The sequence below is a fragment of the Podarcis raffonei genome, chromosome 17 (genome assembly GCF_027172205.1).
Source record: "Podarcis raffonei isolate rPodRaf1 chromosome 17, rPodRaf1.pri, whole genome shotgun sequence".
Taxonomy (NCBI): Eukaryota; Metazoa; Chordata; class Lepidosauria; order Squamata; family Lacertidae; genus Podarcis; species Podarcis raffonei.
This window is the reverse complement of record NC_070618.1, coordinates 41391108-41417828: the sequence shown is the minus strand read 5'-3', so window position 1 is coordinate 41417828 and position 26721 is coordinate 41391108. Positions and strand designations below refer to the sequence as shown.

Below are 26721 nucleotides of genomic sequence, written 5' to 3'. Positions count from 1 at the left end.
GGGGAGCTGGCATCCTCAAATATTTTTTTGGGGGGGATGGACTTTGGCCCCTAGGAGTTGGCTCCTATGCCTGGGCTCAAGTTCCTCTTCTACAATGTATTTGTTATTTAGCTTTGGATAAGTTGTCAGCCTTGATTTTCCCATCTGTAGAATTTGAAAATTAGTGAACAACTACAGACAATGTGAACCTGATATTTCAAAACACTTTGCAAGTTAATAGTACACTGTGTGGGGATGATTAGGGAGGCAGGAGAGGATATATTATTTTATGATATCCTTCCTAACTTGCGCTAGCACGTTCTATATTCTAGCAGTTCCAAACATCCCCCTTTTTAAATTATGCAGCGATCAGCTTGTTGCTAACTCATCTGAGTCTTACTATTAAAGATTCCTTCCTGATAAAATCCCCTCTAATCCCTCTTAAAAAGAATAAACACAAGACTCTGATTAACATTAATTATACATGACAAAGCCATTTTTCACCTTCTCACCCCTTGCTTTTTCCTGTAAGACCTATTGCAGTCGTTAAGAGTCGTCAACAGGCTCATCACAGCTATCTGCCAATCACCCATTCCCACCACCCTTCTGAGTAATACCCCTCCCCACCTTCTCACTATATAGAGGGATCTGGCAACTTCTGTTTCAAGTGTATCTGAAGAAGTGTGCCTGCACACGAAAGCTCATACCAAGAACTAACTTAGTTGGTCTTTAAGGTGCTACTGGAAGGAAAAAATTAATATAAAAGTAGCTTACTCACAGATTCATTCAGGTTCACAGGCATATCCCTGAAGGCAGACTTAGGTTACATAACAACTAGAACTATTCCATAAAGAAGTTAGTCCCAAGTGACTGCGACTAAGCAGTCACTTCTCCAAACACACACTGATCCGAACACGGAGGCTGTGGGCTCCTCCATGCCAGTACAACAGACCGCACCTTCTTCAAGTCTGTCCCAGCTCAGGAGGAAACGGGAAGTCTTCTCCCGAGTGGGACAAAACATCCCCTAACGTGTCCACTGTAGGAATGTTGTACTTGACTGCAGCTTTACATCCCACACCCTGGAGCATGAAACATGTTAGGCATCCCTAGGAATATGGAGGCATAGGCAAAGGGAGGTTCAAGCCCCCTCCATTTCAGTGTGTGTGCTATGATTGAGTCAAAAGGGGGAAAGTCAATCCATCATTCCCCGCCCCCAGCTGTGCAGCTGGAGGAACAAACTGGAGAAAACTTGGCACTGAATGTAAAAAAACCAGATTCCTAAGAACCTTGGCTTTCACTTTACAAAACACACATAAACAAACACCAAGTTTCTAGCCATTGGGACTGAAGATGTGCTTGAAAATGTGCAGGCAATATTTAGTGTAGCCTCATAAGGAATTGCATCTTTTGAATATGATTTCCCATAGTAAGCACGACTTCAGGAGGATACAAAATGACCAAAATGTACATAAAAAGTTATGCAAATAAGAAATTATTCACATGTGCTTGGCATCCTTAATTTATAGAAGCAGGGAGAATTCAATTTCCTTTGTAGCAAAATGGGTCTTCCCTTGGCTCAAATGTCTGGGCTGTTTCTCTTAGGTACACAACAGACAAAACCCTAAACATAAATATGCTAGAAGTCAACGAGGCAAAGTCCTCTGTTCTTACTCTGCAGCAGCAGCGGCAGGAGGAGCAGGAGCAGCAGGGGCTATGTTGCTGACACACCAGAAGTCACTCCTGGTTCCTGAGAGGAGGAGCAAAGCAGCAGGGAGCTTGGTATGGCCCATGTGGCCCAGTAGAGCCCATCTGATGTTCCCACCACCTCACTTGGACCAAGCCCCCCCCCCTTGCTCCTTTGCACTTGGTGTTGGAAAACCAGCCTAGCAACCCTGCCCACTAAGGCTCACTCCATCTATGTATAGCGATATAATTTTATTTCCCCCTAGATCTAACCATAGTGCTGCTTATTTTAAGAATAAGAGAACTCTTCCCTTCTTGTCTTGCCCCAGGTCATCTACAGGCAGCTGTTTCATCACCGGATGAAACAATGTTTTTATAATGCTTTTCTTTTGGATGAGCTTACTACCCTGGGCTCCTTCAAAAGCAAGGGCGGAATATACATTTAATAAGGGAATCAATAAAATGCATCCTTGTGACTCTCTCATTCACCAAGGGCAGTGCTAGAATGAAGTGTGTTTGAGCAGTGCAGAAATGTTTTATTTCACAGAATCATAGAGTTGGAAGGGACCCCAAGGGTCAAGCCCCTGCAATGCAGGAATCCCAGCTAAGGCATCCATGAGAGATTCCTTCTTCAAATACTTCTTTTCTTCCCTTGCTCTAGGTTTTTAGTTCATCACCTGGGAAGAAAGGTAAGAAGCAAAATACTTTCGAATGGTGATGGGGAACATGGATGTTGTTTGACTACAACTCCCATCATCCCTGACCATGGTGGGTGGAGCTGATGGGAGTCCAAAAACATCTACAGTACAGGGACTTCTACTTTTAACAATGTGGAAAGAGAAGGGAGATAATAGGTTTTTGCCTCTTTTACATTGTGCTAGAACAGGGGATCATCAAATGTTGGTTGGCCACTGTGAGAACAGGATGCTGGACTATGGTGGACCTGTGGTCCGATCCACTGGGACTCTTGCTGTGTTCTTTCTAAACTAGGGTTAGGCCAAGCTCAGAGAAAGTTACACAGAACCGATTAGCTGGATCCTCTTCAAATGGCTTACGACTCATTTCTGAGAGCGACTGCCTTCCAAGAGATGGAAAGGAAAGGGTGTATTCACTGCAGCAGTGGGGAACCTAGGCCCTCCAGATGTTGGTGACCGACAACACCCATCAACCCTAGCAAGCAGTCAATGGACAAGGATAATGGGAGTTGTAGTTCAGCAACAACTGGAGGGTTAAAGTTTCTGCCTTATTAGTTTCCCACAACCTCCTGGAAGCTGTTGATACCTTCTACAAGGTCTCCTTCCGAGTTGCCATACTGGAATGCTAGTTTGTCACGACCCCAGTCGTTCCAGGATGACAAATCTCAGAAAGTGGTGCTGGAAAGTTGTGGGTCTTCCTTGTGGTCTGCAAGGCTCAGCTGGCACTCTTCTTTCAGCCCGCTTTTCACAAGACATGAACATCCCTATATTCTAGCTTCCTAGATGATGTTTGCCCCAGTGTTTGTTACAGGCAAGCTGATGTGAGAATTGACATCCTCTCATGTTTTTTTGCTAGCCCCACCATCACCACGGACTGCCCCCACCCAAGAATATGAAGATGTGGGCAACATCAGTCCCAGGAGTAGCCCAAATGCGGTGGTATCTTCTGCCAATGGAATGGGTAAGGGGACCTTTAGGCAAAAGGTCATGATAGTGCTGCAGGGTGCATTCGTGTGGAAACTGAGGGGGTGGAGAGGGCCAGGTTCCTACCCAAATCTCTCTCTCAAACACACACACACACACACACACACACACACACACAAAGTGGTTCACACACCTGTGTAGATTTCAATATACATACTAGGGTCTACTGCCACTGCTTGCTTCACTGATCAACCCCACCTCTCTGCCACCACCTTTGCCAACTACCTCCCCCCCACATGACGACACCCACCTTCCTTTTTTCACACTGGAGCTGGTGCAGCTGCCTAGTGGCAGGCACATGAACTGCAGCATAATGACAGCCTTACATTTTTATGGGTACAGCAAGATATACAAACACCTCCAACATAATCCACGTTAGGAGGAAAGGAGAGTGAGGTTGTTAAATATAGCTCAAGAGGACTGCATGATTCTCCACATCCTGTCATGTGTTAAAATTAAAATACACAAAAGGACAATTGCCATCAGAGATGTGAAGGGGAGAGAATCATAAAAGAAATAGAACAAACCTCTCAGTGCTTTGTCCATCTCCTCTTGCCCCTCCAGGGTTTAACTTCCGCATCGGGAAGCCCAAGGGACCAAGAGATCCTCCTGCTGAATGGAGTCGCATCTAGGCAGCATGACAGAGAGACAAGGACACTGCTTCTGCCATTGAGCAATACAGATCGGGACCAATACTGCTGCCTGCTCACTTCCTTAGGGAATAACTGTAAAAATAATAACCACCAGCAAATTGTGCCTCTGGGGCCATGGACCAAAAGGCAGCAGCAGTTGCATGCACTATACTCCAGGACATTTCTACCAGAAGAGAAGGATATGGACGTGCTTGAAATGTTGGGATCCACCAGCTAAGGAACGTGTGAACCTGGCAGCCACCTTCTCTTCACCAGCTTCTTGAGCGGCTCTTAGTTGGCCAGGCCAACTAAGTTTTGCCCGCCAAAATTTAAAGCCTGGTACCCCATGCCAGGAAATATCAACACAGCACATCCCTCCTCCCATTAAACAATATTTGCTAATTTGTGAATTGCGCTTTTATCAACAGCCACTGAAGCAAATCCATTCCACTCAGGAGTCTGCCTGATTGCCCCATCTTATATCGATTTACATTTCTCCTCTTACTTACTACAGTCATTTCTGCAACCTAGTCTATGGAATAGGAAGGAATGGAAGGAAGGCATTTGGTGGCTTTGGGATTCTTGGTCTTCTCCCATCTGGAGGGGGTAAAATCAAGGCCTGGCACCAGCACTTCAAATTAGCTCATTGGGTTAGGGACACCCCACCACCACCGCTGGGTGTTCCAATTGCAACATATTACTTCTCACATGCAGAATACTTTTGTCAAAAGATTGCACTCATGAGGCTGGGGAGAATTAGGAAGGAAGATGGAGCTCCTCCCTTGCACCAGTTACTGTCCTTGTTTTGGTTTTTTTCCTTTTTAGTCTGAATGTTCAATTGCTCTGCTCTTTCCAAATCTCTTGCTGGAGAACTAGAAGCTTCCTGTCTGACTTTCCTGGAAAGTAAACACACAAGAGCTCTGATCTACCCAGGCTTTGGGATGCTCACATCCATGCCACTTTGGAGTCCATGTAGGCAGTGCTAGATGCCCTATGGCAGGTATGTCCAACAGGTTGATCGCGATCTACTGGTAGATCCCTGTGAGGTTTTGGTAGATTGCGGCCGATCTCTGGCTCCCTTTCCTTAGTGTCGCTAAAACTGACTCCTGCCTCGCCCTCCATTGTTGTTTGATCTCTGGAAGGGAAGACAGAGCTTTCTCTGTGCTGCTGTTTTCATCCATAGCGATCTTCTTGTGAGTGAGTTTACCCCTTTGTCCCTTGCCTTTACCCCCCCAAAAAACCAGAAGCCCCCCAAAAGCTATTTTTGAACCCTCAAAATGGGGCTTTCCTTCAAAAAAAAAGAGCTCAACAGTAGATTACTGCCAGTTTTTATTCTGAAAGTAGATCGCAGTCTCTTGAGAGTTGGCCACCCCTGCCCTATGATTTAACTGCCCTAGAGGAAAGCACCAGGAAGAGAAGATGGATGTATAAAAATCTGTAAATACCAGTGGTGGGGAGTGGTTGCTGCCCCCATCCCTTAAACTCCATCACATTGGCTGATAGAGCCATCAGAAGGGAAGCATTTTGCATCACCTAGGGGTGCATTCTATGCCAATTTCCCTCCCTTCCGCTACTCTGTAAAACTCCTCCCACAATCCCCAATTTCCAGCAATCAGCCTGCCTACTCTGGGATCCTCTCCAAGAAAAACATTTTCTGTGAAACAGAGAGATGAGAAATACATCTCACAAAACTAGAGCAAAACAAAGGGGCAGGGAAGAATTTGGGGGCCCATTGAAATCTATTCTACTAGCCATTTTCCCATTTCCAGGAAATATAGCTGCGCCAAGTTGATTTACTCTGTGGAACAAAGAGAGAAAGAAAAGTAATTCCATTTGTTCTATCAGGCCAGAAATCATGAGAGTTGTAGTCCAGCAACATCTGGGAGGCACCAGGTTTGACAAGGCCATGTTTTCTATCCTGCCTGCTCCTTAACAGCAACTAGGAGCGATTCCATCTTCACTCATTCTAGGACTGCTTGAATGGGCATCAAAGTGGGCCTTCTCTTGGCGACCACCGCTGCCCTCGTCATCCATTCCCCTGATGGAAGGAAGGAAGGAATGACAGGGCTCACTGTAATATGTAGCCCAGTATGTGTGCGCCAAACAACTGAACAGGGATGCAGAGCAGGAGAGAGCAAGCTTCCAAGATGCCCCCCCCCCGGTACAAAACAAAAAACCCCAGGTAGAATGCTCTGTGCCTGGAGAGGGAATCTGTCATGGAGATTCCTGCATGGCAGGGAGTTGGACTAGATGACCCTTGGGTTCCTTCCAACTCAAAGATTCCATGAAATCTATGAATGCTTGGCATAGTTGGGGTTTTTTGTGTCCTTTGTCTGCATGGGCCAAGGAGATTTTCAGTGGCAGAAAGCACAGATTTATGGGGTGAATTTGAAGACTCCAGTTCACAAAGGTCCCAGGCTCCAGGCAGTGGACAGCCTCCTTGAGGAGGAGGAAGAGAGAGGCAGTGTGGGGTCCATGCTACTCCACGCTGAGGAATTTCCGCTTCTTAGCTGTGCGAGTGTATGGGTGCCAGCGCCACTCCACATCTGCTGTGCTCTCCTGCTCCAAGGTTCCCAGTTTGATCATATATACTGGAATAAGAGAAGAGCAGCTTTAGAGTCTCATCCAGCTCCACTTGAAGCAGACATGCAGCACCCACCAACCCCTAACTCTGCACAGTTCTGCCTCTTAGTCCAGACACCCACCCAACTGCAGCCTTCTAAACTTTTGGCAGAAAACATTTGGACACAGACAACAAGGAAGAAGAAATGTGGACTAGCAAATACCACGGTCGTATCTTGCAAGTGCTTTCTCCATGTGCTTGAAGCATTTCACACACCTTTATCTCAAAGTCAAAAATGGCTTTGCTGGAGCAGACAGGAGGCTCCCCTAGGCCAGTGGTCCACTTCACCAACCACCACCAGCCAGGTGCCTCTGCAAGATCTCAAACAAGGCCTGAAGGAGATGGCCATCACTGTGTGGTACCTGGAGGCATATTGCTTCTGTAAATGGAGGAGAACCTCTGGTGGGGGGAAACTGTGGCCCTCCAGGGGTGTTTGGACTACAACTTCCATCATCCCTGAACACTGGTCCTGCTGGCTGGGAGTCCAACCTTTGTTCACTATGAAAAGCTACTGTGACTGAATAAATGGGTAAAAATGCTTCAAGTGCGTCACAGTAGTCTAAACAACAGCAGTTCCACTGCTGTGACATTGAGCTCTTTTAAAGTGGCACTCATGGCTGACCTAAATTCAAAGGCAATCAGGCTTGTATGTATTGCAACCAAATATCTGGAAAAGAAATTCCTTTAGAGCAGGGATGGCCCTAGAGACTGAGATCTACTTTCAGAATTAAAATCTGGCAATGATCTACCCCTGCTTTTTGGGGGTTCAGGTCAAAGTTTTTGAGCTTTTTTAGGGAGGGGGAAAGCCCCACTTTTATACAAATACTTTCTTACAAGGTAAGTTCTGTTTTTTGGGGGGGAGGTTAAGGCAAGGGTCGAAGGGAAGAAGTCACTCACAATAATATCGCTTTGAATGAAAACAGCCACTTCCCCTCCACTGGTCAGACAACAGTGGAGGGGGGGCGGGGAGGGCAGGAGTCAATTTTGTTGAGGAAAAGGTGCCAGAGATCGACCCGCAATCTACAAAAACCTTGCGTGATCGACCTGTTGGACATCCCTGCTCTAGAGCATACAAAAGTAAATGTTTTAATCATTTTTATGTAATTGCGTTATGTGGTGTGTGTTTTTTAATATTTACGATTTGGCACACTTTTAGAAGCGAATTAAGGCTGAACAGCAGCCTGCCACTTTAATTTACTAATCAGGTTTGGCATTCAAATGTTGCAGGAGAAAGAAAAAAGAGGCAAGGAAGCAACACCCCAAATTCTTGTGAAACAGGCTCCAGTCAGAGCCAAACTCCAGGCTCAAATATATCACTTTGTAAGTAAAAAGGGATGGAATCACATCAAATGCTCTTCTATGCTTAAAAAGAATCAGCAACCATTATGTGCATGGCAAGGTTCCCCAATGGGAGGAAGCACAGCCTTTCCCTGACATGCTGAAGCTTTATGCAGAAGGACTCTTGTATAAAACAGACTTATCTGATGGTGCCATCCTCCAATTGCACAAGGAAGCGGTTCAGCTCCTGGAGGGCTGTACTACGGATATTTCTGAAGGTATAATTCAGCCCTAAGTGACACATTCCAGCCATTCAACAGTTGGAGATTTCAACAGCCAGAGATTTTTACACCCACCCACTTACCTAGAGGAATGGTGGCAGTTCAGGGGCACATTCCAGCCAGGCAAAAGTGCCTGAGGTAAGTGCAGAGCAGGGCTGGGAAGCGGCTGTGGCTCGAGGAGCACCTGCTGTGGAGGCCTGGAGGGCCACATTCACCCCTGGGCCTGGAGTCCCCCACCCTCTGTTCTGTTTGCCCTATATTCCATTTGTGGATTTGCACCATGCCCTTCCAGTGTTCTAGGCAGCTGACTTACGTTTCATCTCAAACCTTGGCCCAACCTCTGTAAGCTCTACGTTCCGGTGGTCGGTCTTCTTGTAGACGTGGTGCCTGCCACAAAAAAAGCATGTTTTGTTAAGAAGCTAGTGCTGGAACAATCCCCAACAAGCCCATACTCACCGACTACCTCCCTTTTTGCTGCTGCCCTCTCAGTGCCAGCCCCAGAGTTTGGCACAGAGCAGAAGAGTGACAGGTCCCACAGCGCAAGGAGACCTGGCTGAAATCAGATGCACCGTCTTTCTAGGCAAATGGGCAGCCTTTCGTTTCCCATATATGCTGCAGCGAGCAAATACTGTAGCAATGCTTCTCCGAACACATGGAGGACTATGGAAGGAACTTGTTGAATTAGCACACTTGTGCCTTGCTCTACTTTGTGCTTTTTAGAATCTTTTATGGTCCTTTTGTCATATCTCAAACTGACTCTGCTGGGTTGCAGTTTGTTGTGTTTAATTCCGCCCCCCCCCCCAATAAAACAAAAACTCTTTGCCACATCAGCGGACAAGAGGTTGGAGGCCAGCATTCTTGGGGGGACCAGCACTTTGAACTGCAGCCTCTCCCCCCCTTGCAATTCACCCCCCACTTCAAAGAGAGCAAGTGTCTCTTCACTGCTCACCCCACTCACCCCACACTTTTGCAACCTATCAATGGGACCAAGAAGAGAAAAGAGAACACTGGCAGCCAGCCCTAGCAGAAACACAAGACAAGTTCCCCCTACCGGAAGGAGATGTAGTCTTCTTGGTTGGCAAAGGTGATGACCCGTTTGCTATCATCTTTGGGCACTGGAAACAGGTACTTGAGAATGCTGGTGAGCTGAGGAGGGAGAAGTGAAGAGAATGTGGGAAGACTTGCAAGCTGGTAGAAAATGGGACAGATCCACACCGTACTTTTAAAGCACATCCAGCGCACCCTTCAAGCACATGCTGGCCCCCCAAGAATCCTGGGAACTGTTGTTTGTTAAGGGTGCTGTGAACTGTAACTCTGTGAGGAGGACACTACAGTCCATGGGGAAAGCCATGTGCTTGAAAGGTGTGTTGAATGTGCTTTAACCGCCCACAGAACATGTTTGATGAATCCCAGAAGCAAGATCTTCCACCACTGGGGAAGCTCTGGCCTGCAGGCCCACGAGACTGTTTGCCCCAAACCCATCCACCAGAACCCTGGCATAAGATAAAGTGTTGGCTGGGTCAGCTACACAGATGATTGACAAGTGGGCGACCCAGCTGCCCTGTCCAGGCTGGGGTGAGAGACCAGGATTCAGCAGGCCCCCACCCCTGGCTTACCCCTCCCCCAGTTTAGATTATAGGAGTTGGAGTGCAACAGCATTTGGAGAGGCTAGAAGGTCGCCGTCCCTCCACACCCTCACAGACCCTTAGGTTGTAACCCTAAACCTGCCAGTAAACTCAGTTGGACTTCCAAGTACAAAATATACAAGTTCTTTTACCACTCAACAAAAATAACAAGCCCTGACCTTCACTTCATATGGAAGATGCTCCAATCTCTCAATCATTCCGTTTGCTCTTTCTGTACTCTCCCACCCAACCCCTGTACTACAGGATCTTCATTTGAGCTGGGGGGACAAGAACTGCACAGTGGAACATAATGCTAGACCAAGGTTTCCCCTATGTGCACAAGACTCCATGGGCCAGAGCGAGACTTGGGCCCATGTTCTCCACCACATCCCTCTCCTTTTCTCCCTTTCTCCTAAACTTGGCTTCTTGTTGTGTATGAAACCAGAGAGTGCCATAAATGACTGTTTTGAGGGTTTTATTCTTTTAAAATCAAGCAGTGTATAAATGTTATGAAATAACTAACTAACTAAGGTTAGTTTAACAAGCCAACTTCAGAAACCATGGTTTGAAGTTGTCTTGTTGAGAAACTGAGCAGAGGGGTTTTTTTAGAAACCATGATCTCTGGTTAGCATGCAAGGACAAGCAGAAATTAAGGGACGGTGATAGCAAATTCTGCTAAAGTCCTCCTTCCAACTGCACAGAAGCATGCAAGCCTGTTGCGTTTGGACTTGTTCCAGTTCACACAGAGAACTAAACCATGGTGTACATATGAACGGGGCCAGTACCCCAAAGGCAGCCGCGCTAGATTCATAGAAATGCCTTGAGTGCCCACTTTTCAATCACAAATAGTGACTTTGCTCATTTTGACCTCCAAGTGCATCTTACCCGCTGCCCAAGACGGGAAGTGAAGTTGTGAAAGATGAGGTGTGGATGTGCCTCTGACATGGTGCCAATGTCTGGGATGTCGTGGCGCATGACCACATTGCAGAGCGTGAAGAAGGCAGTGGGGCCAAATGGCAAGTGGCTGATTATGAGGCCATCTACATGGTGATAAAAAGGTGGATAAGTTAGTCAGGCCCCCATCACCAGTGACTGCAAGCTGAGAATAAAATCCCCTGGCGGTAAAAGGCAATGCCTTGCTATCAGTGCTATGGAGCTCAGGCACCAGTTCTACCTCCTGCTTATAGACACAGAAAACTGCCTTATACACAGAGTTCATTTAGCAGGAAACCAGGCAGAGGGCCTTCTCGGTAGTGGCGCCCGCCCTATGGAACGCCCTCCCATCAAAGAAATAAACAGCTATTGGATCTTTAGAAGATATCTGAAGGCAGCCCTGTTTAGGGAAGCTTTTAATATTTGATGAATCATTGTATTTTAATATCCCCTAGAGTGGCTGGGGATGGGCGGCATATAAATAATAATTTATTATTATTAATTACTACTACTACTACTACTACTCTATCCTTTCTACTTTGACTGTCATTAGCTCACCAGGTTTTCTGAAAGCAGTTTTCCCCATGCAAAACATGTGCTCTACCCACTAAGCAGCAGTTACACACCTAACTACAGAAGCCACCACCAAAGAGCAGGATCCCAGCAAAGCCGCTCCCGGTCACTCATACAAGTGAGCCATTCTACACACTGCATAGGCAAAGATTAAAAACTGCTCCCACAATCTAACAAAGGTAAATTGACAGTTCACACATAGCAACATTTGCTCTCAACAACATTTGTTTCAACTCTCTAATGTGATGCAATCCACGTCACCCCTGCCCACACCCAGCCCCGGTCAAGCCACTCACCTGGGACCCCTCTGTGCTCATGCACCACCAGCAGGTCGGTGACCCCGTTCGCTTTGCAGGCGCGGACAAGGGCCCCCACTTCATGTCGGCCTCGGTTCATACGCTGGGCCCCAGGGAAAACCAGCTTGACTTCCTAAACAGGAAATGGGTGGAAGGAGATGGGAGAGTGATCAGGAGGCATAACCTGCAAGAGTCAGATGTAGGGTCACCTAGTGGTTTTGACAGGTTGGCACCAGAATGCCTAAAACGCACATCCGCTAACCAGGAATCCCCAAGCCTTCATGCGACACAGAGGATGAGAGCAGGAGGTGCACTCTGCACATACTCCAGAGGCATTCAGTTACTACTTCTCCACAGTCCCAAGACAGGGCCCTGGCTCACACTCAAGCCTTTTGGTGGGTCTCCAACATAACCTTCCTAACTAGGCCCAGCAAAGACCTGCTAGCTAGACCTGGAAGAGATATATCATGGACTGATCCCAGAACCTCTTATCACCAAAACAGGAAACACCGGAGGCCTTGCTCCAGACCTCCTCACTGTATGAGGTACTGCAGGCTGCTACTAAGAGCAGGGACTTTTCATCTATGCTACCTATCTTTGTAGAATGTTCTTCCAAGCAAGATCTCTCACTATTATTTTAGGCGCTTGGTTAAAAGGAGGATGCTGAAAGCGGCTTTCAGCCAAGTAAAATTTACTATTAAAGTTGTTGTTATTTGTTATGCTATGCTCTTTGGCTGCTGTCTGAATTGCTTTTGGGGGGAGGGCAGTTTAACTATGTTGCATTTACACAATGTTCCATCACTGCTACTGTTATTTTTATATGTTGTATGATGTCATGTTCCTAGAAGTTGCCTTGAGCATTCCCTTTCATTTTTTAAAGTTTTATGGATTTAAGCTTTTAAAACAATGAATGCATAACACTAAGCTGAGGAAGATGATTGATCTTCCCTCCTTCCCTATAGTGGGCACATAGCTTTTCCACCCCTCTTCCCCCACATGCACATATACCTCTTCCTAAAAGAGAAGGAACAAGTGCTGCTTGCTTACTTTGGCAAACATCTTGAGGCGGGAGCTGGGGTCGCGGGAGGTAGTGACCATGATGCGAGGATCCTCCACACCCGCCCAGCGGTACTCGTCGTCCATGTGGCTTTTCACACCTAGCACAGCAAGGCAAATTACAAAGGCAAGTGACAAATCCACAGACACTCTTTGAACTCTTAACAAGCAAGCACACACCCTGCAGCTGCACTCATCTGGAAACCAAACTTGGGTTGCAGAAAAGAATAACTTTTTAAAAAAAGAAAACAAGTGGTTCAGTGGTTCATCCATGCTCAGGGATGATTTGAAAATTTCTAAGGGTCTTGGCAGAGCACTTAGTGATTTTTCTGCCGGCTGTAGCAATTGCAATCTGCTGTGTTAGATGCTATAGGATTTTTCTAGCTGCTTCATTTACTTCTTATATACTGTATATTATTGTATACAAATCTGAAATCCATAGAATTCAAAAAACCCCACTATGAATGCTTCTGTCTTCAACCACAAAACCACAGGCCAGTTTGGGAATGCCTCTACCAGAGTTCAAGGTTGCCTGGAAACCACAAACTAAATGATTGGAAAAGGATAGGCTACGTGGTTCATCAGCAGAGAGAGGAAAACACATCATACACCTAGGGAACGTCCTCCTCATCCTCTTCATGTTCTGAGGCTGACCCCTAGCATTTATAATTCACTTCTGGAGCAGCATTCAAATTCAAATCCAGATCTACAGGGCTCCGACAAGTGATGCAGAGGTAAGTTGCGCTAATGTGACAAATACAACACTTTCAAATGTGCCACATTTCAACTGGAAATTAGTTGATTGATCCAATTAAGTGGGCCTGATGGGCTTTGTAGTCCAAATCCTCTGGAAGGCTCCAGGTTAAGAAAGGCTGATTTATAAGATGCCATTAGTGAGAAGTAACGCAATAGGGAATGCAACAGCTAATTCCACCACTGTCCTCCTTCTGGTTGTTGTCTTCTTTCTTCCAATTCCCTTTCTGCCATTTTGTTCTCTGTTCACTAAGGGTAAAGGCTACAGCCTGAGGATGCTTCCCTCAAAGCCAGCAAAATGATATATTAGTTTTACCATTCTTACCATTTTGCTCATATCAGCTACTCACCTTCTCCACCCCCATCATCAAATTCGAGAGCCTTCTGGAGCCCCAGAGCCTCCCTCCGCAATTCCGTGGGGATGAGGCAGTTCTCTGGAAGGGAAGAGGTAAGAGGAGTTACGAAAAGCAGACACAGCTGCAGGGCTCTTGACCACCATTACAGACTTCGGGGATACATTATAGGGAAATGCAAGACATACATTTTTCAACAGGCTTTTGAAGCCGAGTTATTATTTTATGTCACCCCTTTCCTCGAAAGAACTTGAAGCAATGTAACAGTGTTCTCCCGCTGCCTGTCCATTTTATACTTAACAACAGCCCTGTGAGGCAAGTTAGGCTGGAAAATGGCAGCTGGCCCACTGTCACCCAGTGAGTCACCGTGGGTCTCCCCAGTCCTAAGAGTTTACAAAGGCCAACTGCTCCTGCATCTATAAGACACTGTACACATGCAGGTTTCCACAAAAGGCACCCTTCTCAGCATACACACATCAGTTTTGAGCAGATGCAAGTTAGTTGTTCATACCATCTAGTGCTTTTTTAATTTTTTCCTTCTTCTCCTGGATCGCCCGAAGCTTTTCCTCCTGGGCTTTGCGGTAAAGATATTCTCGCTGCTGGCGTGCTTCCCGGCGCAACTAAAAGAATACAAAGGTATGAATGGAACGACAGAGAACACGCTCTCTCCACCACTTTCCATTTAACAAATCTTCAGGACAAGGACGGATGATCACTTCCTAAATACCTGCTAATCCTCAAGTGAGGATGTGTCCAAACATTTGTTCCCAGTCCAGCAGAAACTATGGCCACATGCACACCATACATTTAAAGTGCTATGCTATGCCTTTAAGCAGCCACACCGTCCTCCAAAGAATGATGGGAGCTGTCATTTGTTAATGGTGCTGTGAGTTGTTTAGAAACCCGTTTCCCTCCCAGAATGGTTTAATCACAGGGAACTCTGGAAATGGTAGTACTTGGAGTGGAACAGGGGCCTCTAAACAACTCTCAACACCCTTTACAAACTACAGCTCCCATAATTCTTGGGGGGAAGCTATGTTTAAAGCAGCATCATAGTGGCTATGTTTAAAGCGGCATTATAGCCCTTAGGCTATAATTCCCTAGCAGCCGATGCCATATTGTAAAGTGTCAGGACATAGGACACTGTTCTACTGCAAACCTAAACACATCTACTGTACTATAGAGCATATACCTCACTGAACATTGTTCCGAGTAAACATACATAAGACTGCATGATTAGGGTCACATAGCTCATTTATTCAAAATGGGTTTAATCACGCCTAAGCACCCACTGGATTGTGGCCATTGAGTTCTGAATCACAGAAGGTCAGTCTTGGAAAGGCCCCTGGAGAACATCTAGTTCAAGCCAATGCATAAACCTACAGCACCCCTAACAGGCAGCAGTCTGGATTCCTAACGGATAGCTATCTGGACACCTGCAAATGAAAGAAAACCAACGCCCCCATAAGGCAGTCAGACTGTTCCACTCTCAAGGAGCTCTTCGCATTCGCAAGCTTCTCCTTGCTAGTCATTGTGGGTCTGAAACTGAGAAGAGGAGTCGAGGCAGCAACTGGTTACAATTTCCTCCTCTCCCACTGCTATGCCAACCATTACGAGTGATTCCTAGGATAGCGCTGCCGGTGGGCAAGCGGGCCTGGCCATCCAAAGCTGCTGCTACCCCGCACGGCAGCCTTCAGGATCCCTGTTTGAGCTGCAGCTACTGGGACGCGGCCCGCTCTGGACCGCTTCCCCGGCAGCGCCACGGGAAGCCCCTCGGCCGGCCTGGCAGGGCCCCCTTCGCCCGACAGCACCAGCAGCGCTTTCCCCAGCGGCCCCCGAAAAGCCGCCGCCGGCTCCTCACCATGCTGCTTCCCCACCACGCCGGACTCCACCTCGCGCCGGAAGATCTCGCCCCTTCCTGCCTTACCGCCCCTTCCCATTGGCCAGCGCGAGCCTGCTAGAGCGGAAGAGGACGCAAGCGGAAAACCCCGAAGGCCATTTGCCCACAGGAAAGATGGCGGAGCAAAAGAAGCTAAATGAAGGATGACTAGAAGGGTGTGCCAGAAACAAGGATGGCGGCCAAGCTGCTCGCGCAATGGCGTAGCAAAGCAAAGGGCTTGATACCCTTAGGATTCTCGATTAGACTTCCGGTTCCCGAATGCAATGGTCAGCAAGGGTGATGGAAAGACAACCGAATTAATGTTTAAAATCCTGGTTTCCTACCTCCTTAATTTTCCATATTCACCAACAGCCCCATTCCCCAGGATAATTAACTACGAACCCCAAAATTAGACATTCCCCTTGGTGCTTAAAACAACCCCGAATTCTGTTCCAACAGCCGATGAGAGAGGGAAATAACTTTTTTGAAAAAAGGTGCAGAGGGATGTCAACCGACAGAGGGCGTTATTTTTGTCAAGGCACAAAACGAGAGGGAGTTTCGAACTCGGCCTTATTTCTACTTTTGCATTTCCATCCTCACGCACTTTCTAAGGGGGTCCTAACGGAAACCAGAAGTGGAGCTTTTTTTCTTGGAGCTGTCGGCTTCTGCCTCTTTGAGGAGGAGGCGGGCTTTGCTGCCTCGGAAAGCGGCCTCCGCGGCCGCCCTTGCCCAAGATGGCTGCCCGCGGGGAACGCGGCCTCAAGAAAGATGGCCGCTACGGAGGCCGAGAGATCGGAGCGAGGAATTGCTGTACGGTACCTCGATGGTGGTTAGGGAGGAGGAGCCTCGCTTCGGGTCACGTGAGCAGGAAGCGCCGAACCGCCGAGGGGTCAGGAAGCCTCGTCCTCCGGGCGCCGCGCGAGCCCCGTCTCTCCAGGCGAGGCAGGCACCCCGAGCGCCTTGGCTTTTGCTCCAGAGCTTTCCCTGCAAAAACCTGCTCTTTAAAGCGGAATCAGAACAAAGCTCTGGAGAAGGGGGGGCACTCACACGTGGAGCTTTAAAGGGGGGGAGGTGGTGTGGTAATAATAATAATAATAATAATAATAATAATAATAATAATAATAATAATAATTTATTATTTGTACCCCGCCCATCTGACTAGGTTACCCCAACCACCTTGGGTGGCTTCCAGCATATATAAAAACGCAAAGGTAAGTGTGGATAAGGCCCCTAACTGCCCATCATGTTACAGTTTCAGTTTTTGATTGCCGTTACTGTAATTGGCCTAACAAGGAATGAAGGAATGCACCTTTTGCCGAATTCAGCCCATGCTCAGCACACAGATGAGATTAGGGGGAAATCCCACAGGATGAAATGGGATTTACTTCTGAGTGAACCTGCCTAGGATTAAGTTGGACCACACTTGGTGCAGAAGGTACTTGGGTTGCTTCAAAGGCAGAAATGGGGAACCTGTGACCCTCCTGGTGGTGGCTCCCGCCAGAGATTGCGGGAGTTGTAGTCCATACTGCTTTCCTTTTGCCTTGGGTAAAGTATTTTCGCTCTACGCTTTCTGCAGAGGACATGACAAACAGTAGAACTAGCAAGCAGAGTGCTGCTACTTTTATAGTGCTATCCTCTTACATAATTCTTTACAGAGCAACATAGAACAAAGACAAGAGCTTGCAATCTAGTCTTAGACAGACAGCAATGGAGGGGGCAAAAGAGGTGAGCCGAGTGTGAGCAGATGCAGTTGCAGTTACAGGGGTTTCATTTCAGATGGCTCCAGCACAGAATGCAGGACCAGCTGAAGTATGTGAGGAGTTGGACCAGGTCATCCTCCACCTTTTTGATACTCTGGAGATGCTCCAGACCAAGAGGAAAGCTTTTAACAACTTGATAGAGCAGGTGAGACTTGGGTTTGGGGGAGTTGCATAAAGGTGAAGGGCACTTCTACCACCCCGGGTCCCCTTCCTCCTCTTCTCCCCCCCCCCCACTCCATGGTTGCTGCTCTGTAGCCCTTTGCCCATTGCCTCTTGTGGGGATCTGGCCAAGAACAAAATTTTCTCAGAAGGTGCCCACTGAGGAAGATTCTTTCTAAAGAGAGAAGCCTCATCTCTTAACATTTTGTGGCGGTTATTTCTTCCCCAGGGTTGGTTCTCGCTCTCCAAGTCCCGCTATGCCATGGGTAACAAATCTGTCTCTCCCCTTCAGTATGGACATCAGATGACTCCAATGGTTCAGGTGAAAACTAGGTGAGAGCAGGAAATATCAGAATTTGGAGGGTGGAATCCCATGGAGCAAGTGAGAGCCTATGAAATAACAGGAGAGGGGAGGCAGAACAGCCAGTATTCTTTCCTGTTGGTTTTGGTGACTTCCAGCTTTATTTCTCTCCTTGACAGATTTTAGCTCTAGATGGGTATCTGTGCTGCTTGTATTGCATAGAGGAGCTGACCAGAGCTGTCGGCCAACAACATCTGAAGGGCCACGAATTCCCTATTCCTGACTTAAATTGCAATTCCACTATTTACTTTTTGCAATAACATTTCAGCAGTACTTTCTTTGGGTGGAATCCAATGTGACACTAAGACGAATTTTTGCTCAATGCAAGGATTTCTGAAGTGAAGCAGGATATAACTTTTATGAAATAAATAACATTTCTGCTTGCACATTTTTTAAAAGTGCTCTAAATCTTCTCTAAATCTGCTTTAGGGGCTCGAGCAACCCCTAGAAATCCTTGTGCTGACAGGATTCATTCGTGGACCCCCCCCCCCCGTTTCCCTTATTGCCTAACTACTCATTTACACAGGGAGCACCAAATGGCGATACTGCCATTGCTTAGGGGAGTCTACCCCAATCTGGTGCCCTCCGGATGCTGCTGGACTCCAACTGCTATAATCCCAGACCGTGGAGGATGTTGGCTGGGGCTGATGGGAACTGTTAGCCAAATATCTGGAGGGTACCAGGTTGGTGGAGGCTCTTCTGAGGTCTACGAGATAATTAGTTACAGTGGTGCCTCGCAAGACGAAATTAATTCGTTCCGCAAGTTTTTTCTTCTTGCGAGTTTTTCGTCTTGCGAAGCACGGTTTCCCATAGGAATGCATTGAAAATCAATCAATGCGTTCCTATGGAAACCGCCTTCAGACCAGGTCCGGGGACAGTCTGTCCCCCGACCTCTTCTGAAGGCTGGGGGGGGACAAGGGCTTTTCTTCCCACCGCCAGCCTTCAGAAGGCTGTTCTGAAGGCTGGCGGTGGGAAGAAAAGCCCTTCTCCCCACCTCCCACCCCGCAAGCTCCGGGGACAGGAGGGCTTTCCTCCCGACTGCCAGCATTTTAAAAGCCCCCAGGACAGTGGAGACTTCTCTGCTGTCCCGGGGGCTTTTAAAATGCTGGCGGGCGGCAGCGAACCATTCGCTGCCGCCCGCCAGCATTTTCAGATCGCCCCGGGACAGCAGAGAAGTCTCCGCTGTCCCGGCGGCTTTTAAAATGCTGGCGGGCGGCAGCAAACCGTTCGCTGCTGCCCGCCAGCATTTTCAGATCGCAGCCATCCGAAGGCTGCCGGTGGGGCGGAAAGACCTCCTCCCACCGCCAGCCTTCGGAGCAGCCTTCCGAAGGCTGGCGGCGGGAGGAGGTCTCTCCGCCCCACCGGCAGCCTTCGGAGCAGCCTTCCGAAGGCTGGCGGCGGGAGGAGGTCTCTCCGCCCCACCGGCAGCCTTCGGAGCAGCCTTCCGAAGGCTGGCGGCGGGAGGAGGTCTCTCCGCCCCACCGGCAGCCTTTGGAGCAGCCTTCCGAAGGCTGGCGGCGGGAGGAGGTCTCTCCGCCCCGCCGCCAGCCTTCGGTAGAGGTCCGAGGACAGTGGGGAAGACGCGCTGCGCTTCCCCGCTGTCCCGGAGATTTCCCTATGGGCTTTCGTCTTGCGAAGGAAGCCCATAGGGATATTCATTTTGCGAAGCGCCTCCAAAACGGAAAACCCTTTCGTCTAGCGGGTTTTTCGTCTTGCGGGGCACCACTGTATTACTATAGATTCAATCTTACATTTTGCTGTTTCTCTGCTCTGTCTAGAAAGAAAGACAATGGTCAGATGGGGTTTCATGTGGTGTCAGAGGATGTGAAGGCTGCCAAACCAACAGCTTCAGATGCTGTGGAGGAAATTGGCCCTAGTGAGCAAGGTGAGGGTGCAAACCACAAGGCTGGTTGGGATGGTATATGTTTGGGACTACAGTAAACTGAGGATAGAGATCCTCTTATCAAAATGCCCATGCCTGGCCACCTGTGTTTTTAGGAGTTGCAGCTATAGTGAGGTGTAACAATTTCTCCCTGCCAACTTGCTATTCATGCCATTATTAATGAGATCTTGGGGTGGGGGGAGGAATTGGCGAATAGGCATAAAAGAAGGATCACAGATGGGTAGGTTAAAGTAAGATCATTGGGGCCTAGAAGCATTGCAAGTGGATTGTTCCATAAGTGATTTTGAAGTATAATGTTCCTGCTTGTGTATATGAAGCTAATCATATCTTTTTTAAAAATACCTTAGGATGGCTTTGCCTTCAAAACGACATACAAATACTTTATTTAAATAAACAAAACACAAAGAAGTCCTTTTTATTTCTGTTGGAAATAGTAATGAAAGTCACAAAGATTTAACAGACTCAGAAAACATACGTGCTGGTCAATGATCTCCAGCAGGGTAGGGACAAAGGCGAAAGCTGTTTCCTAGTTCTGCTGGATCTCTCAGCGGCCTTTGATACCATCGACCATGACATCCTTCTGGACTGTATAGAGGAGCTGGGGGCACTGTTATACAGTGGTTCCGCTCCTTTCTCCTGGGCCATGTCCAGAAAGTGGTGTTGGGGGATGAGTGTTCAGACCCCTGGGCTCTCACTTGTGGGGTGCCTCAGGGTTCTGTCCTCTCTTCCATGCTTTTCAACATCTACATGAAGCCGCTGCGAGAGACCATCGGGGGTTTGGGCTGGGTGTCCATCAATATACGTATGATACCCAGCTCTACCTCTCTTTCAAATCAGAACCAGTGAAGGCGATGAAGGTCCTGTGTGAGTGTCTGGAGGCAGTTGGAGGATGGATGGCAGCTCATGGGTTGAAGTTGAATCCTGACAAGACAGAAGTACTGTTTCTGGGGGACGGGGTGGGTGGGTGTGGAGGATTCCCTGGTCCTGAATGGGGTAACTTTGCCCGTGAAGGACCAGGTGCACAGCCTGGGAGTCATTTTGGACTCACAGCTGTCCAAGGAGGCACAGGTCTATTCTGTGTCCAGGGCATCTGTCTACCAGCTCCATCTAGTACGCAGGCTGAGACCCTACCTGCCCGCGCACTGTCTTGCCAGAGTGGTGTATGCTCTGGTTATCTCCTCTTTGGACTACTGCAATGCGGTCTATGTGGGGCTACCTTTGAAGGTGACCCGGAAACTACAACTAATCCAGAATGCAGCAGCTAGAATGGTGACTGGGAGCGGCCGCGGAGACCACATAACACCGGTCCTGAAAGACCTACATTGGCTCCCAGTATGTTTCCGAGCACAATTCAAAGTGTTGGTGCTGACCTTCAAAGCCCTAAACGGCCTCGGCCCAGTATACCTGAAGGAGCGTCTCCACCCCCATCATTCAGCCCGGACACTGAAGTCCATCTCCGAGAGCCATCTGGTGGTTCCCTCACTGTGAGAAGTGTAGTTACAGGGAACAAGGCAGAGGGCCTTCTCGGTGGTGGCGCCCGCCCTGTGGAATGCCCTCCCATTAGATGTCAAAGAAATAAACAACCAGATGACTTTTAGAAGACATCTGAAGGCAGGCCTGTTTAGGGAACCTTTTAATATTTGATGAATCATTATATTTTAATATTCTGCTGGAAGCTGCCCAGAGTGGCTGGGGAAACCCAGCCAAATGGGCAGAGTATAAATATTATTATTATTACTACTACTACTACTTGCCATAATGTCAGAATTACAGAAGAGGAGAGAGAGAAATCCTAGTTCCCAACAATAGGCCAGTGGCAGGGAACTGACTGGGGTGGGTGTGACCAAAGACTTAGAATGTTGTGTGTTTTTCTCACTGCTAAGTTCCTGCCTAGTAAAGGTGTTGCTTTAATGTTTCCAGTTCTACGATGGCGAAAAGGTCCAGGGAAAGCACAGGCTCCAGCCCAGCCCCCAAAAGCCTCCCACAAGGCTGCCGAGGGATCAGGGCATCAAAATCCCCTGACATGGTTTGGAATCCTTGTGCCCCAAAGCCTCCGACAAGCCCAAAGGACTTTCCAAGAAGGTGAGAGAAATGGCTGCTCATACACTCCACACAACCTGTTCTTCCTTCCCCTTCTCATTGTACCCCAAAGAGCAATGAAGAGTCTTCTGAGAGCACAGCTCTCGTTTCTCTTTCTGTCAAAAGGCATTGGGGCTGTACAGATGGGTAAATTTGAAAGTTGTCATTGATCCTGACACACTGGAAGCAAGCAGGGATGTTGCTCTGCCCCTGATGAAAGTCTTATGTGCCCAACACTGAAAGCTAGCTCAGCTGAATACCGCAAGTGGTGGCAAGGACTGTGCTGTTACTTATACCCCTTTGAGTGATCCTGGGATTGGATTTGGATTTGGTCCCTCCAGAGACACACGTTTCCCAAAATCTCCTTTTCTGTTGCCTGAAGTCCTCTCAGTGAACACATCATAGAGCTACTGTGAGGAACCTTTGGCTCTCCATTGCTGCACTGCAAGTCTCCTCATTCCATTGTCTTTGTTGGCTGGGACTGATGAGACCTGGAGTCCCAACAACCTGTGGGGGACCACAGGCACCGCCCCCCTCCTGCCTGCCTTAGGGGGAATGTTCCAGGTTCTCTTCCATGATGCATCATCTCAACTGCCTCTCACCCTCTTCTGTTCTAGGAATTCAACTGGCTGCAGAAATCGCCTCGTTACAGAGTGACATTGAGACCACACAGAGACATTACCATGCATTGCTGGGGGAAAAGCACAAACTTGTAGCAAGGGAAAAGCAACGCTGCCCTTGAACAGCTATGACCATCTCTCTGCTGAGAGCATAGATAGAAGAATGGGGCCTGTATTTATTGGGATGCATCCCAGAAGCCGCTTGATCCATGTATTTTTTAGCTGTACTTAATAAATAAGGGCTTCAGAAACGTCTGGAAACCTTGTTTGTTGAGATCTGTGTCCTGGTTCTTTTTGAAATGCTGGTTAGCCTTGTCCAGAGCCTTACTCTCATCCTGCCTTTTCCATAATTCTCAGGACCACATTACAATATGATTGTAGGTTTTTCCCTCTTATTTTTGTATGTTTTCCATCAGTGAGGGGGGTGTCTTTGAAACAGATAAAGATCCAGTATTAACTCTTGTCTGCAAACACTGTTTAAAATCCTTTGGGCCACCTCTTCACTAGCTGAGGTCGAACTGAGATGAGGTACATAACATTTGGTAATGCTAGATAAAGGTAAAGGGACCCCTGACCATTAGGTCCAGTCGTGACCGACTCTGGGGTTGCGGCGCTCATCTCGCTTTATTGGCCAAGGGAGCTGGCGTATAGCTTCCAGGTCATGTGGCCAGCATGACTAAGCCGCTTCTGGTGAACCAGAACAGCGCACGGAAATGCTGTTTATCTTCCCGCCAGAGCGGTACCTATTTATCTACTTGCACTGTGACGTGCTTTTGAACTGCTAGGTGTGCAGGAGCTGGGACCGAGCAACGGGAGCTCACCCCTTCGCAGGGATTCAAACCGCTGACCTTCTGATCGGCAAGTCCTAGGCTCTGTGGTTTAACCCACAGCGCCACCCGCATCCCAATGCTAGATAGAATGGGACTATTTCATACTGTTTCTTTTTGGGGCGGAGGGGAGTATAATTGTAGCACTGGAAAGAGATTCTGAGAGTCTTCTAGTCCGCAAAGCAGAATCTCAACTGAAGCATCCATGACAGATGACCATCCAACCTCTGCTTTAAAACCTCCCTTGCCACACCACTGAAATTAAGCAGCATAAAAATGTCATGGATTTAAAATAGATTAACACTCTCTTCTCCTTCCTGCTACCCTAAAAGCTCCTGCAAATTTTCCAGAAAGTGATCCTACTTGGCCTCTGATACATCCTCTTTCTATCATTTTCTCCCTCAACATAAACTTCAAGTTTGTAGAATCAGAATTGTAGAGTTGGAAGGGATCCTGAGGCTCATCTAGTCCACCCCCTGCAATGCAGGAACCTGCAGCATTGTATCCTGAGACAGATGGATATAGGGATCAGACTTGCAACCTTGGCATTATCAGCACCTGCTCTAACCAGCTGAGCTGTTCAGGGCAGCCCTGCAGAGGGGGGGGGGCAGTGCAGACTTACTTTGGAAATGATGTTATAATTATTATGGGAAGTAGTCATGTAACTGCATATTAAGGTGAATACAGTGAGGCTTATATAAGCTCACAATACAGAAAATGTTTACATTCTTAAGTGTTACATCACACATAGTTTCAGAACTGACAGCTTGAATGTGTGAATGGTGTCCTTTGAAAAGCATTAAGATTGTGGGAGAGCTGCCAACAATTGAAGAGCGAAGGACTGGAAACCAGAGCAGAGAACAGCGCAGGGGCAATTTCACATGAGTTTGTAGCTTTGAAAAGATCACTATCCAGCCAGGATTGAACTGGGGTGACCAAGTGTGTTTACTCTCAGCTTTATGATCTAATTGATTCCTGCCAATATTTTACAGAAGAAGTTAAAGGAAAGAGTGAAAAAACAAAGTTTGCAAGGGAGGGACCCGGTTGTGGGTGTGGCAACTGGAGGGAAAGGGAAGCATCGGAAAATCTGGTGCATTATGGGTGTAACAAGTAGAAGCAGATTAAGGTTTCTTTGTGGGTTTCTCAGCAGTTTGCAGAAGTGCTTGCAAAAGCAAGTACCTTGATATGACTGGCAAAAGGAGGATTTCCCCATTTCTGCTGCACTTCCTTGCTCTCTTTAGGTTCTAAGCCAAAAGCTTCTTCTCTACCTCACTCCCATATGGTCTAGCGGTTAGGATTCCTGGTTTTCACCCAGGCGGCCCGGGTTCGACTCCCGGTATGGGAACGGCAATCTCTTTTAATGCATGCCAGGATGGAGAATTAAATAGTATCAAAGAAACGGCGCGCCAACAGTTTTATTTCTGATAGTGATCTACGTATCGAGAAACTGGCGCCTGGCTGCCCCTCCTGAGCCGGGAGCGGCTGCCCTCTCAATGGCTTGCAACCTGGAGTGAGTTCCGAGCCCACCTTGGCCTTCCAGGAACAGAGCCAGCAAAGGGGAGCAGCGAGGCGGCTGCCAGGCCTCCAAGCAACTGCCCGTGAACCGGGCGGCGCATCTGCCGCAGGCTTCGCAGAGGTTATTGATCGGTCTCGATCCGCGCGACTGGAAGGCGGGGGGGTGGGGGGCAAATTCAAAGGCGCGCTTCCGCAATTGGTCAGTAGGCGTCGCACTTCAGCTCCCTTCGCTCAGGCGTGCGCGCCAGAGAGAGGTTTCGGGCGAGAAAAACCCACATTTCCCCCCGCAGTTGCCCGCTGCTGTCTTTGACCCGGGGGCTGAATGTTCGAGCCCCACTCGGGGAATTTAAAAGTCTCAAAGCCATTGCAGCCTTTGTTTGCACCACCTTTTAATGCTCCTGAGGCTGTTTCTATAGAAGGCTCTTTGCGAACAGGAAGAGGAGGATTGGATTTGCATCTGCTGAACTGCATTCGAAAGAGCGCTGGGCTTGAGGCTGCAACGGGGCTGGGATGGCCGCTCTTCTTAGCAGTTCTGGTCTCTGTTCGCAGCAGGACAAGAGGTGGGGGGAGAAGAAGCCGGCGAGCCGGGCGGTGGGCGCTGATCTTGCGAAAGCAGCCGGCGGGCGCGCTCCCGTTCTCTGCCCGGGGGGGCTGGTTCCGGAGACTCCCGCAAGGAGGGCAAGGCAAGCGCAGCCTGAAATTCCGGCAGGCGGGCACAGGGAAGTGCAAACTCGCAGCCCCATCTACCGCAATGCCAAAATCCAGACACCCAAATTTTCCAGCAATCCTGCAGTTAAGCAGCTGCAATAATTTAGGGTTGCCATATTTCAAAAAGTAAAATCTAGGACACCTCGAAAGTTGTTGCGCTTCTTTTAGACAAACCCCAAAGTTGTTGAGTTTTTCTTACAAAACCGCCCAAACACCGCGATTTCTCGAGTGACTTGCCTAAGATCCGGGCCAAAGCAGCGCCTCCGCCTTCGCAATATGAAGGGGGCGCGAGGATGCAATTCCCTCCTCTCCCCGGAGGGGGCAACGGTGAGCATCTCTGTCCTGGACTGGCTTGTACATTACCCGATGCCTGATCGCGCTTCTCCCATATGGTCTAGCGGTTAGGATTCCTGGTTTTCACCCAGGCGGCCCGGGTTCGACTCCCGGTATGGGAAGAGTGATCTTTTCCTGCCCCCGCTCTGCACCATTTACCTTTTTTCAGAGCATCTGCTACTAAATAACCCCTTAGGCCAGGCAAGAAGAGTCTTCCAAATGTCTGTTTAAAGCGAGTAAGGAAGGTGTCTGCACATGCGAAGCGCCTGAGAGTGAGAGGTTTGTGTGGCAGGTCATGCTGGGTTAATCGCTGCAGCCCATGTGCTTTGCATGGCACCCTCTTGTTTTGGAAGAGAAAAAGTGATCACAGACACACACAAATATATTCTTTCCCGAAGTAGAATAATATTACACTTGCTTATAGAAATCTTCCTAGAAAATGCTTTTGTTCCATTTTTCTTCCAAAAAAGAGAGAGAGAAGAAATAGTATCATCCTGGTGCAAAGTGTGACCTGCTCTCCCTTGTCTGACAAGATTCAGCGAAGGAGGCTTCTGCCAGTCGCCTCCCATATGGTCTAGCGGTTAGGATTCCTGGTTTTCACCCAGGCGGCCCGGGTTCGACTCCCGGTATGGGAAGCTTTAAATTTTAGTTTTTCTCTTCCACTTAACATTTTGTAATTCAGTCTCCTTCCGCTTTCCACTTGTCCCAATCAAATGTGCTTCAGGTCATGATAACGCTCTTTATTTGCCGTTTTGAATGCGATGGGAAGCATGCGCGCCTTTTGCCGCTGGCCATCGCAGCAGCGCCACGAACTGGGGGAAAAGGAGGAGATC

General features: G+C 48.2%; 3 protein-coding genes and 3 non-coding genes across 12 annotated transcripts in view; 5 read left to right on the top strand and 1 right to left on the bottom strand.

Moving 5' to 3' along the window:
• PTPN18 (protein tyrosine phosphatase non-receptor type 18) overlaps nucleotides 1-4375 on the top strand; it is a 91223-nt gene extending 86848 nt beyond the window's left edge. For 3 of the 4 annotated variants that reach the window (XM_053372078.1, XM_053372080.1, XM_053372076.1), the window contains 2 exons: nucleotides 2324-2351; nucleotides 3214-4375. In XM_053372078.1, the coding sequence (XP_053228053.1) occupies nucleotides 2324-2351; nucleotides 3214-3482 (297 nt within the window). In that variant the 3' untranslated portion in view covers nucleotides 3483-4375. The remainder of the gene's footprint in view (nucleotides 1-2323; nucleotides 2352-3213) is intronic. The other variant, XM_053372077.1, reaches the window with a different exon arrangement.
• On the bottom strand, nucleotides 1236-15712 carry IMP4 (IMP U3 small nucleolar ribonucleoprotein 4). Of its 4 annotated transcripts, none has more exons than XM_053372092.1 (9): nucleotides 15181-15304; nucleotides 14256-14364; nucleotides 13742-13825; nucleotides 12630-12739; nucleotides 11583-11715; nucleotides 10666-10820; nucleotides 9207-9301; nucleotides 8469-8542; nucleotides 1236-2339 (listed from the first exon to the last, which is right to left on the bottom strand). In XM_053372092.1, the coding sequence occupies exons 1-9, from the start codon at nucleotides 15274-15276 to the stop codon at nucleotides 2320-2322; spliced, it is 876 nt and encodes a 291-aa protein (XP_053228067.1). In that variant the 5' UTR covers nucleotides 15277-15304; the 3' UTR covers nucleotides 1236-2319. The 4 variants fall into 4 exon arrangements, with proteins under 4 accessions (XP_053228067.1, XP_053228065.1, XP_053228066.1 ...); XM_053372090.1 differs by lacking the exons at nucleotides 1236-2339; nucleotides 15181-15304 and adding exons at nucleotides 6016-6564; nucleotides 15606-15712; XM_053372091.1 differs by lacking the exons at nucleotides 1236-2339; nucleotides 15181-15304 and adding exons at nucleotides 6016-6564; nucleotides 15353-15545.
• Nucleotides 15713-16578: 866 nt separating this feature from the next.
• CCDC115 (coiled-coil domain containing 115) lies at nucleotides 16579-22779 on the top strand. The gene is made up of 6 exons (XM_053372095.1): nucleotides 16579-16834; nucleotides 17400-17528; nucleotides 17772-17875; nucleotides 19682-19788; nucleotides 21727-21888; nucleotides 22503-22779. The coding sequence occupies exons 2-6, from the start codon at nucleotides 17400-17402 to the stop codon at nucleotides 22625-22627; spliced, it is 627 nt and encodes a 208-aa protein (XP_053228070.1). The 5' UTR covers nucleotides 16579-16834; the 3' UTR covers nucleotides 22628-22779.
• A 1826-nt stretch (nucleotides 22780-24605) lies between these two features.
• TRNAE-UUC (transfer RNA glutamic acid (anticodon UUC)) lies at nucleotides 24606-24677 on the top strand. Its single transcript has one exon. It is a non-coding gene; the product is annotated as a tRNA-Glu (tRNA).
• A 1261-nt stretch (nucleotides 24678-25938) lies between these two features.
• Nucleotides 25939-26010, top strand: TRNAE-UUC (transfer RNA glutamic acid (anticodon UUC)). The gene has a single exon. It is a non-coding gene; the product is annotated as a tRNA-Glu (tRNA).
• A 441-nt stretch (nucleotides 26011-26451) lies between these two features.
• TRNAE-UUC (transfer RNA glutamic acid (anticodon UUC)) lies at nucleotides 26452-26523 on the top strand. Its single transcript has one exon. It is a non-coding gene; the product is annotated as a tRNA-Glu (tRNA).
• The last annotated feature ends 198 nt before the right edge of the window (nucleotides 26524-26721 follow it).